The 12,177-nt window shown below is 34.7% G+C and overlaps 2 protein-coding genes across 8 annotated transcripts in view; one reads left to right on the forward strand and one right to left on the reverse strand.

Annotated features, from left to right (window-relative positions):
- Positions 1–407: 407 nt before the first annotated feature.
- On the forward strand, positions 408–4,322 carry LOC127067705 (uncharacterized). Of its 3 annotated transcripts, XM_051002964.1 has the most exons (4): positions 408–1,347; positions 1,650–1,846; positions 3,444–3,672; positions 3,805–4,322. In XM_051002964.1, exons 2-4 carry the CDS (start codon positions 1,683–1,685, stop codon positions 4,012–4,014), a joined length of 603 nt encoding a protein of 200 aa, XP_050858921.1. In that variant the 5' UTR covers positions 408–1,347; positions 1,650–1,682; the 3' UTR covers positions 4,015–4,322. The 3 variants fall into 3 exon arrangements, with proteins under 3 accessions (XP_050858921.1, XP_050858920.1, XP_050858919.1); XM_051002963.1 differs by having other exon boundaries at positions 408–1,846; XM_051002962.1 differs by lacking the exon at positions 408–1,347 and having other exon boundaries at positions 1,706–3,672.
- An 802-nt stretch (positions 4,323–5,124) lies between these two features.
- LOC127067698 (blood vessel epicardial substance-like) overlaps positions 5,125–12,177 on the reverse strand; it is a 44,615-nt gene continuing 37,562 nt past the window's right edge. For all 5 annotated transcript variants that reach the window (XM_051002952.1, XM_051002951.1, XM_051002949.1 and 2 more), the window contains 2 exons: positions 11,593–11,858; positions 5,125–9,812 (listed from right to left, as the gene is read on the reverse strand). In XM_051002952.1, coding sequence (XP_050858909.1) covers positions 9,789–9,812; positions 11,593–11,858 — 290 coding nt within the window. In that variant the 3' untranslated portion in view covers positions 5,125–9,788. The remainder of the gene's footprint in view (positions 9,813–11,592; positions 11,859–12,177) is intronic.

Consider the following 12,177-nt stretch of genomic DNA (forward strand, 5'->3'; position numbering starts at 1 on the left):
CACCGCGACTTCTCGATTGCTTCGCTTTTCAAAACTTCACGGAAGCGAACTGAATCGGAAATGAAAAGGCTTTCCTTCGAGACTCGACAATCCTTTTGCTTTATCATCCATCAAGAAGCGCTTCCAAAGCCATCGGATCCTTCTTTCAAGACACGTCTTTTCAAACGGACACTCCACTAGTAGAAAGAGAGTCACTATGTCGATGATTATATAATAAAATCATAAAATATTTAAAGAAGAATACGGTTTCGTCTTCGTTGGAAAGTAATTTATTTGTCGCATCTAGATAAATGAAATTAAAAAAAGAATTAAGAATAGATGTCGTAAATGTTTTATACAACGAAATAGCATTTATTATAAATTGTTCATTTCTTTGAACATAACGTTTTTCAAAATATTATTTATTTTTTATTTTCTTTTTTTTTCACTTAAAAGTAGACGCGGCAAACGAATCACTACGCCATCGACGATTTTTCGTTATTTTATTATTTAGATTTCTTAGGCTCATTTTGGTCCTTCTCCTTGTCGTAGAAATTAATGAAAGTGAAGAGAACGAAGAAAGTAGGTATTCCACGGGCTGTAGCTTCTCGAGGAATTAAAATTATTATTCTACGAGACCGACCTCTTCTTTTTCCTCTCCCTCTGTCACAATTTTCAAGCTTTTCATCCTCGTAAGCATTAAACTGCCAGTGAAAGAGCAGAGATGCACGGAATGTCAATCAACGATATTAAACTCGATTCTCTGCATCTGTCATATTGATATGTATAAATTGATAATACCGAGCGTCGCATCAAAAGCATGGATTTATTTCATTGGGTCATGATAAAGAAATAATATTACAAAGAAAAATAGTGCATATATTTGCATAAACACATATAAAGGTATTTCTCATTAGCAGATATAATTGCACACACACACATATCTTTTTTTATTCATATTTTTTAACAGACCTTGTCAAAAAACTTAATCAGAATTTAATATCAATAATCCAATTATTTCGAAAAGATTTTACATTTTTAAATTTGCTGTAACGTAACTTAAAAGGAGAACGTCAAAGAGAAAAATCGTGAAATTTTTCATAGCTTGTCGTTCTGTTCTAAAAAGTTATAGTACTTGCAATTAGAAAACTAACGGATCACGATACAGATAAGGAAGAAATGTAACAACGTAGAATGACACTAGACGCTTTAACACCAGAAAAAAGAAACGCTTTTTTCACTTTGTCTCTCTTCCTCTCCAGTACCTTGAAGATACCGAAGCGAAAGGTGGGGAAAGTATAAAAGAAGATTCACAGAGAAATACCTTTCAAGTTATTCGACGTCGGTCTATCTATATCCGTCGTTAAAGTACGTGTATTAAATATCTTTTAAATCATCATACATCGATAGAATTACGCAAATGAATGAATTAATTAAGGATGATTATTGAAATCGTGAGAATAGAAGATTTTCTTATAAAAATCTTTGACAATTCGAGATTAAAAACGTCCTCGTAAAATATTTCCGAGATATATACGAAATATTACGAATATGAACTTAAAAGCGAGTAGTCGTTCCTAACATCATGATTATTAAAAATATTTCAAATATAAAATTCTCATTGAATATAAAATCGACGTTTGATTTGTAAAATACTTTTTTCTTCATAGGCTTTAGCGTTCGTTCTATTTTTCATATTGTTAATGGAATTCGTCGAACTGTTTGAAGTACACAAATACATAAGGTCATATAAATTTTACAATCCAAAGTCACGAGGACGATCGCGTTGGATCTCTCGTTCGCCGAAATATTATGGAGCAAAAAAATCTACAAAGAACCATTATTATTCTCGTCCTGGATACCCAAGGTAAGATTAAAATAAACAACACGTAGAGCAATTACAATATCGTTACGGTATAATTTAGTCTTGCCTTGTGTTTACATTACAATCAACACGCCAGATATTAAGGCGTAAAAGATCAATATCGATCGTCAGTCGGAATCCAAGTTTACGAACGGACGGACGTGATTGTAATAATCGCTCAAATTATTAATTTGCTCTACTTCACAGCGTGCTTTATTCTTTGTAAGTTTTACTATTTTTGTTCGATACTTTTCGACATCGATCTATTAGAAAGATTAAAAAATAAAATTGATAGACATACTCGTAAGTTTTCAAGTTTAACGCGAATGCGTGAGTGCGTAATCTAATTAGTCTAAATAGCTATCCACGATTGATTAATTGAATGAGACTTCGTTGCTAGACGACCGTAGTTATACATGGCATGGTTTTGCGTAAAATCGATAGTACCTCATTCGCACTTACAACACCGTTGGACATCTACGGATATTTGGCACCCTCTTATGTGATATACTCGTACATATCTCATAACTTGCGAGCCCTTCTAATGGAACTCGAAACTTTGAGAAATGGATTCGTACAGTTACTTAGTAACACTATTATGCGAAATCTATAATGATTGTCTCGAAGTTAGCACCGAATGATATGGAAATGAACATATTGTAGAAATCTAGTTGGTCGTATCATAATTGCTTTAATTCCGTCTGATTGTCTTTAGAACAATATTTTAATAACTCGTGGTAAAGGAAATCGTTACATAAGAACATTTCAGTCCTTCATTTTTATTCTTACTTAAAACTGAATCTTTTATTTTATTATTTTTTTACACTCTTTTTTTTCATACCTTTTGCGTTATCTTTTAGTAGCGTTAACCCACTTTCAGGACCACACTACAATAGTACTTAAAAAACCTATTCAAAATCTCATACGATGAGTATAATTATCTTTGAGACTAATTGCGAGCTCTCATTTTCGTTATCTCCCGAATGTAGTCTAATCGCTATAAAGACACTGTTTTCGGACGAAATTAGTCTGTTCTTCGAGAATAAAGGGAACTCGCCCTACTTTTTCAGACGGACACTTTCTCATTATGCGTAATCTTGGAGGTTATCGACCGTGTAACCTGCCATAAATACTTACCACAATGTGTAATAAATTTCATGTTGTCGTTACGATGAATTCATATGCGTGTAATAAATAAAATGGTGACATTAATTATAAGGAACATTAATCAATCTACACATTGTAAAATCTTTTACGTTTTATCTTTTCATTGAATCATTCAAACTTTGTTGCCGTTCTTTTATTTTATTTTATTTTATTTTGTTTCTTCGTTAAATATTCATCAATCAATATAAGTACTTAGAATTGTTGAGATAAATTGGACATTAGGTTGGTCATAAATTTTTAGTACGATGGGTTTCACGTATCTATTCATGCTTTCACTCCGTTGTAAAATCGTGCATATGGACGATTTACGATCGGCTTGTAATAAATGTCGATCAGAAAGATTTCGAGAAGTTATAGTTATTAGCGTGAAAAAGAAAATGATACTTGTAAGTGATATTATTAATATAATCCGCTCGTTCATAATACTTTCTAGATATGCGCCTCTCTACGAAGAATCTTCAGTCTCGGACAATCAACCATACACGATAATTATCCAGCTACCCAAACGTGAAGAAAAACGTAGAAATCGTTATTACGAGAAATACTACGACAGAGACGATGCTCACGATCGCGAATACACTGGAAACGAACATTATAATGACCACGACGAGGATTTTGGTTCGAGAGCATTTCATATCGGTGAGAAGAAAGTACAAATTAAAGTAAGAATTGTCTTACTTAAATGTTTTATATATATATATATATATATATATATATATATATATATATATACATATGTAACATTTAAATACATATAAAAATCAAATCTCAAATTAGAAACGCACTCGTTATAGGTTACAGAAGATGCAGGTTCAAAGGTGCATATAAAGGTATCGAGAATCGACGACGACAAAGGAATCGAGATAGCCGATAAAAATAATACGACCGTATTAACGACGCCAATATTTTTGAGCAGCAAATTATTACCAACTCATACTGCAGAGACAAATTTGTTGACTTTCAAGCCACCATTATTTTTTCAAAGACATATACAGGGTATTTAATCGAATTATTCCTATTTCGTGACGTCCAGTAACATTATATGTCATACTCATCCAATAACATTGATGAGTATGAGAGGAACGATCGTTTCTTTTTTTTTTATCATCGAACTCATACAATCTTTATGGAGAAGACTGAATCTTTATTAGCTCGGTATTTTAGTTATCGAGAAAGGAAGCTACGGCGATGTAGCAATACAAATTTGATAGATATTTATATTTAATATTCGAATCGACTGCAGAATTAGGAGAAACGAGAATCAGATATAGTATAAATTTTTAATGGCATGTGCTCTCTATTTTTATTTTTTTTTTTTTATAACATATACGCTGTTTATTGTTAGTCATTTTTTAAATATTAATTTATTGCAAAGACAATGTATAGAAATGTATATCTAAAAGTATATTGTATGAAATATCGTACGTAAAAATTGCATGAGAGAATTGAGAAATCAAGAAATATTAAGTCCCTACTACGAAACATCCTCCACTCGAAGAAACAGAAAGAATTGTGTCGTAATAGGAGGAATGGTGTATCGAATATTGGCAACTAAATATCGTGGACGACCCAGATTTAAGGCTACTTCTTGCCAGGAAATCCATCCGCATTTACCTAGACCTTTCTTAACGACGCCACAACTAGAAAGATTCCACGAATCCTTCGTCCTTCGGAAACGTCAAAATACTTCGTTCTTTTCCTTTTTCCTCCATTTACTCTTGCCGAGTGACGAGTCGTAATGACGACGATGAAAAATAGAGAAGAATAAAGAGAGGCAGAGATACATATAAAAGGAAAAAGAGAGAGGAGCGGATAGAACGAGAGAAAGGATTCAAGGGTTATAATCCTTGAAGCACCTTTTATACCATCATTCCAGTACCTCTATGTACATCATTCCCTATTTTCCCCCTTTTCTCTCTTTCTCTTTTTTACTCTCTTATATTCTCGTATTCCATTTCATTATTTTAACAGTAACTAGTAGACCTCGGTCCACAGGCATCTTCTTTTTTCTCATTACATTTCTAATGAAAAAAAATAAATAAATAAAAATAATAAAACAGTAAATGGGTGGATGGGAGAAACAAATATTTTGAAATGAATCATACAGAAACACGTCATTTCTCAATGTAGTTTTTATTTCTAACATAATAGTCAACGAACATATCGTAATAATAAATAATAGTAATAATATACAGTGTCTTGTCGTCTTTGTTCATTGTACGGTGTTAGTATTTTTTTTTCTTTTTCGCTTCGTCGTAAACATCGTCATCAATTATTATTGTAATCATGAGTCACGGTGGTGTGTTTGTTGGCTTTACGTACGTTTTCTTATTTCCTTTTTTTTGCAGTCGTCGCTGTAGTCTCTTGTGTTTTATTTTCCTCATTATATTTCTTCTTTTTCTCTTCTTTTTTGTTCATTTTATTTGTTTCTCGTAACACGGTTCACAACATCGATAAAGACACTCGCGCACATTCAGACGCATCCCTTTTTTTAAAGCCGATCCTACGTCGGAAAATATATTGTTCTTTTACTTCACGTGTTCTCTCCCTTTCTATCTCTATCTTTCTTTTGCTTTTAAGCTATTTCTCTCTCTCGAAAACAAGATATTTTAACAATTCTTTCTCTAGTAAATTCGACGCATAAGTAGGGTGACTGAATGTAAAAATTTTATTTTATTATTATCAATAACTTTCTGTCAGAGTCCAATAAAATATATGAATTTTATATTTTTCATCTATCGAGCAAATCTATCGGAGATCATTACAAAATTACATTCCATCAAAATAATTCAGTAAATAAAGCATTATTCAAATATACAATAGCTTACTCTAGCACCTTACGTTTGATATGTGTTTTTCATTTGCGATTTCTTTATTTCGTGCCTTCTCTGAAATTATCGCAGCCGAGTATCGATCGGTTGATAATTAATATTTGCCATTGATAGTATGGAATAGAAACTTTAAAGGTAAATAAACCGAAAGAATTTGTATCTTTTTCACAGATAGGGAGAGAGAAAGAGAAAGAGAAAGAGAAAGAATGAAAGAGTAAGAGTGAGAGAGAGAGAGAGAGAGAGAGAGAGAGAGAGAGAGAGAAAGGGATGGGGTACTTTGAGCTCGAGCTCGTAACTTATATTTCATAATCGCATATGCAACTGTGAAATATTTTTTGTCTGTATCGTGTACATCAAACGCATATGTGGACGTCGAAACGATCGAGCGTACGAAGAAATATTTGCCAAATGCATTCCGTTCGGTCTCTATTCGTATGTAAATAACTCAGCCTAAAATCAAGCCAGAAATTCGGCCCTTGCGTTTCGCACGGCTGGTCTTGTGCCAATATCGACGTGCGGCTGATTTGGTGGTCAAAGAATCGGGACGAGCCGCGTTTGAACGTACCTAATTCTTTTCAATTTTCATTTGATTTCTCCATCCTTCGTGAAGCAACAATGCTTTAAAAATGATAAAACAAATTTTTCTCTCTCTTTTTTCTTTTTTACTCGACATTACAAGAACGAAATTTTTGCTCGCTCGATATATTTATGTACAATAGAAAAAACGATTCGCGTTCGATGGATTCGAGTCCGTAACAACTATCGCGCGTGTGTGTGCATTATATCGATCGATACTTCCTCGTGTCATGTGTTAATTCTACACAGGTTTTTAAATGCTATTGCTTATGGTAAACGAGGAAAGACCATACTTTACTTCTTCTACTTTTCTAAAACACAAAATGCAGGCTAGGCACGTCGATCGGAAACCAAACAACGAATAGTTTGTACTTCGTTTTATAATGGAAAAATCGTAACGATGAATTATATAACGATGCTCGTATATAAATATCATTGCGACTCGATATAATATATGTATGTATATGATTGCTAGGTACACGCCCACTAGTCGAAGTCGAAAGCAAAATATATCCTTCAGTGAAACGATTGATCTACATTAAGGATTCTTACTACGCAATTTGCAAAGATCATCGTAAAGATTTCTTAACACTTTCATTGCAAATTAGGATACAAAAAGATGGAAAAAGCAGCATTGATTGTAATGTAATCTTATAAACTTAATACGTATACTATTCATCCAATTGAAGAATAAAAAGGAAAAGAAAGGAAAATAATTTTTTTTACCGAATTATTTTCATATTTGTTCTACTTTTTTTATGAGGCAATGCAAGTGTTAAGAATTCGAAACATGGAACGTCATCATCTAAGAAACGCGATGTATTACATGGCAAAATCTATCAGGTACGAAACATATTTTCCGACGTGTAAGATCCTTTGCTCCGATTTTTTTTAATTATTATTATTTTTTTTTATTATTATTATTTTTATTATTATTATTATTTTTATTAATATTAATATTAATATTATTGTTATAATAATAATTATTATTATTATTAATTATCACACACGCACGCTCATTTGATCGACTCGCAAGCGTACTCTACAAACTTTTTTGTTTCGTTTTATTTTCGTCAGCATATCTCTTTCTTCAACGTAATTCAACGCACGCATAGACACACACGCGCGTTTACTCCCATTTAGCATATTTTTGTTTGTCTGTCACTATGCCATCACTCTTTTCTGCGCAATACTTTTCACTCGTCCTTTAGACTTTCGAAATTTAATGTTTCTTTTGTTTAAATCGTTTATGCGTCTTTGGTTTTTTTTTTCTAAATCTTCTTCGACCTGGCTCTCACACGCGGGGATTATATAAACATAGAAACATACAAACACACATGTTTTCTTAATTTGTGTCATCATCGTAGTCCTTCTTCTTTATTTCCTTCGTCGTTTTCTTCCCCTCCCTCTCCTCCTCCTCTTTTTATTCTTTTTCTCTTCTTTACATATGTGTATCTATTTTAGCACGCCTACTTTTCTTCCTTTCACCTCAAATTCTGTGTTAATAATAAACCATTTCATCTCTTAATTCCATTCGCAATCAACTATTTTACAATTTGTTGTTTTTTTTTCATTTGTTCTCGAAGCACTTTATTGCAGATTTTTAAATTCTTTTTTTTTAAACAAAGCACTTATTGCATTATATATCTGGATAATTCACTTCAATGTCTCATGTCCATTTTTGTCCGTTGAGTTAGTTTCTATATTTGGCGTTTCGTGTAACACGGAACGCGTTTGTTCTAAAGTCGATGAGTTGGGAGAATTGTGATGGAGTGGCGGAGAGGTGAGAATGGCCCATGGTATATTGAAATAGTGCAAGTATCACTTCGCTCGTGATTAGAGATCTTCGTGTTGAGTCGAGGTATCGTTTTTGCGACGAGTGGAACTTCGTTTTTTTGTGCAACTACCCACGATCGATACGGCTTGGACACGTCGATGGAAAACTCGGAGGAAGACTAATGATTTTCTTTTTTTCGTCAAAAAAAGAGCAAGAGAGAGAGAGAGAGAGAGATAAATAGCGAATACTTTAACTCCTTTACGATACTTTAACGATGAACTTGTAAAAAAAGTTGTGAAACTAAGAGAAAAAATAGATTATCAAATTTAACATGTTTACTACTCTTTAATGCACATCCATACATGAACCACACTTTAGGCAGATTAATCTCAGAACAGTTCTAAACAACATATTATATAGGAGTCCTATAATAAAAATTGTCCTAACTCTGATAAATAGGACATAAAAGAACAATGAACATGTTAACATTTAAGAAACGTATCTCTTGATCACGGAAAAACAATGAAACAAATATTTTAGGCAATTTAGGTGGAAGAAAAAGTTTGGAATCACGCGTCCATGATGCAATGACTCAAACGCGTACGATACGAAGACACTCCCTAAAATAATAAGATCGATGTCGCTGAGAAACTTACAGTTCAATAGAATCGATTTTTTGCGATACCCCTTGAAAGACTTAAGAATTATATCCGTTATAATCACAGTCGATGTATGGATTTAAGTACACAGAGGCTATGCACGTCTAAGATATAACGCGATATACTCCAATCTCTTTTTTCGACCCTTTCTCTTCATCTTTTTCTCTCTTCCCAACTTTCTTCACATTTTTCAGCTACGAAAAAGAGAGAGAGAAAAAAGAGAGAAAGAAAAAAAAGAGAGAGACATATAAATAGAGATTCCTCGAAAAATTAGGAAGGACGTTCTCCGGTGAAGGTAAAAAAGCTTTTCCATTTTCCCCTCCTCCACCCCTTTACCGCGTTTCGTCCTTCGACTCCCTTTCTCGTCCGACCTCGATGCATTCTCGTTCGCGGATTCTCTTTTTTTTTTTGTTTCTTATAGCAAGTTAAAGTTCTTTTCGTTCATTTTTTCGGGTGTACGAATAGTACCTGCGTGTATGTAGATCTGTTTTGTGTGTAAGTGTGTGTATAAGGCTCGTAGCACTCGCGATATTTACGAAAGAGTCTGAAGAAGGAGTCCGAGCTAGTGCAAATATTTTTAAAGGGAGCCTGCACACGCGGAAGGAGTTTCATCGCATTTTTTAGAACCACAGAGTCGTCTCTTCGACGTCCGGATCATCCTGATAAGTCCGAATAGACATCGAAGAGGAGGAGGGGCCAGAGGTTGGGGCTTGACGATCGGCCAATAGGCCTCCTCTTCTTCCTCCATCGCGCGTCTGCTTGCCTGGATGCCACCAAAATCGACGCCGAGGAGGTGAATGCTCGAGTAATGAGAATCCCTTTTTGAATTTGACTTGCTTCTTAAGATTCTCGAAACCTCGACGGGGCTAGGCAAAACGTAGCGGCGACAGCGAAAGAAGCGGCACGCTGGCTGGGCCTTCCCCGTCGAGCGACCGTCATACCGGCGTCTCGAATGTTACCTGAAAATCAATATCTTCATTAATATTCCAATAATAATTTGCTAATTGTAATTATGGGATAATGTATTATTCGCAATGTAAATTCTGATATATGGACTTCGTCTGTGTTTTTCTAACGATTTGTAATCAAGCCATTTCTGTATATTTTCTTAGACTTTACCGAATCCTTAAAGATATCAGAGAGTAATCGTATTATGCTAAGGACTCTAATTCTGTCGGTGTCTAATAATTACCGTATTAATAATAATAATCAACAATCAGTCGAACTGGCTGACCTGCCTGTTGTTAGCAAGTCAAACGAATTTCATACTTAACTCGGAAGACTTTTGAAAAGCTCTTAAAACTCGAAAAGCTCGTACTCGAACTTTAACTTTTCAACCAACACGATTGTCGAGTAATCACGATAAAGTTAGAGATCACAACCTCAACAAGGTGATAGTAATTACTTAACATATATTTGTCCTTTACATATTAATGATAAGATAACGAAAGTCCGACAAACGTTGTTTTATCTATGAAAGTATTTAACACTTGTTTCTGTAGTATGTTATCGCAGCTATTTCTGTGTTTTTCTTATGCGTGCAGGGAAACTGGCATGCAATTTTCACGTTTACTCTTCTTAACCCTTATGGCACACTTTTTACCGTACTTCGAATTCAACTTCGGATTCAACTTATTTTGGGATATTTACGAGTTAATAACGCATCAGAAATTTGACGAGCTTACGAACACCACTTATTAAATTCGTTCATTAATATCTCTCACTACTTTTATTTTCACTATACATAATTACTTCAATTAAAAATTATCATCACGTAGTTAATAATATCTTGAGATCATTTTTCTAATCGAACATTCAGGCTTTTTTTTTTGTTAGGCAAAAATTCACATGATAACACGGAAATTAACCACCGGCGATTGTAGCAACACTGGGACTAATTTTCCGAGACTTGCGTGAAACTGAAGAGTCTCTTCCGACCCCTGTTCGTGATGACAGCTGCTCCATTCGCGCGTGGGCAACAGTTGGAAGGTACTTCGTTATCCTATCTTCTCTACGAGTTTTGTTGGCCCGAAGAAAGTCTTTTCGCTGAGGCCATCGAAAGCAGCTCGGTATACTAACTCAATATCAAGTCACTTTTCTGGCTCGCGAACGAACGATAATTGAGTTTTTGCGTCGCTACATTTTCGACCGAACTTTTTCTCCTTTGAATTATGCGCAGCTAATACGCTAGAGCTTTCTTGCATTCCCTTTTGGATATTTTGTTGCCATAGACATATCGAGAACACGGAACGAGAAATCTCCTTTAAAAAGGACTCGGTAACTTATCACCGAATAAATCCTCGTGAAAATAAGGAAACTTTCTGCCAAAGTAATAAGTCTTTTTTTTCGTTCGGGATTCGGAGAAACGTGAAAGCACTTAATTACAGTAATGTTCTTACGAGGAACTAATTCTCATTCGACTTTACGACTTCAGAACGCATAGTGTAATTAATCTTAAAAAAAAGGTTGAATATCGGTGAGACGCGATAAAAATATTGCACCCTCTATTGTATTCTATTTTAAAGTCTTTTAAGATTAAGTGCTTGGATTAAATAATCGTTTAAATTGCTAATTAAATGTAAAATTAGATACATTTATCAAGGAAAAAGTAATTAATCAGACAAAGAAAATGCGTCATACTAATTCCAATTTCATTCTAGTTTCGTTTCCCTTTCGACTATCTCGCTATATAGTTCATTATTTGATACGAGATTTGTACGTTTCACAAACGGAACTTACCTCCCTCGTGCCCTTTTTCGAACGCTTCCTATCGAGCTTCGGTGTTTGAGGTAGCAAGGTGTAATCGCCACCCGCACCGCCACTACGTTGCCGCGTCAGTGGCGGATGTGACATGAGCGGCCCCCGCCGTGGTGGCGAGAATTGAACACCCTGCGGCAGTAACGAATACCCGAGGTTTTGGCCCTGGGTGAAGGGCGAAGTCGGTGGAAAATGATTCGCCACCACAGGCGCCCAATACTGATGAGAATATCGGGCCGGTGAACTTCCTAAAGATAAAACCAATATCCATGTTTTAATTTCCCCGATAGAAGTCGTGAAAGTGCAACTATGTCGTACGTTCGTTTCTAAAAAGTGGTGCATTTTTCATTTAATATGTTTTTTTTTGTTCTTGTAAACTATAACGTTACTCAAACATTGATAACGCGCTTCAGATGAAATTCGGATGAATGCTAAGCCAAAGTTTAAAAAATCAGGAGAATCCATCTGGGAGGATATATTGTTTATGCTATGAACTATCAAAAGGTAACAAACAATACTGACAATGTAGAAAATTGGAACAGGAAAGCGTTCAGAGTTTGTGTACAC

The sequence above is a fragment of the Vespula vulgaris genome, chromosome 11 (assembly GCF_905475345.1).
Source record: "Vespula vulgaris chromosome 11, iyVesVulg1.1, whole genome shotgun sequence".
Lineage (NCBI taxonomy): Eukaryota > Metazoa > Arthropoda > Insecta > Hymenoptera > Vespidae > Vespula > Vespula vulgaris.

Bases quoted from the DNA above. Each gene is read 5' to 3' on its own strand.
- LOC127067705 (XM_051002962.1), top strand. From the start codon at position 3,256: ATGGGTTTCACGTATCTATTCATGCTTTCACTCCGTTGTAAAATCGTG. The intron at 3,673-3,804 runs GTAAGAATTGTC...CACTCGTTATAG, and splicing joins AGAAGAAAGTACAAATTAAA to GTTACAGAAGATGCAGGTTC.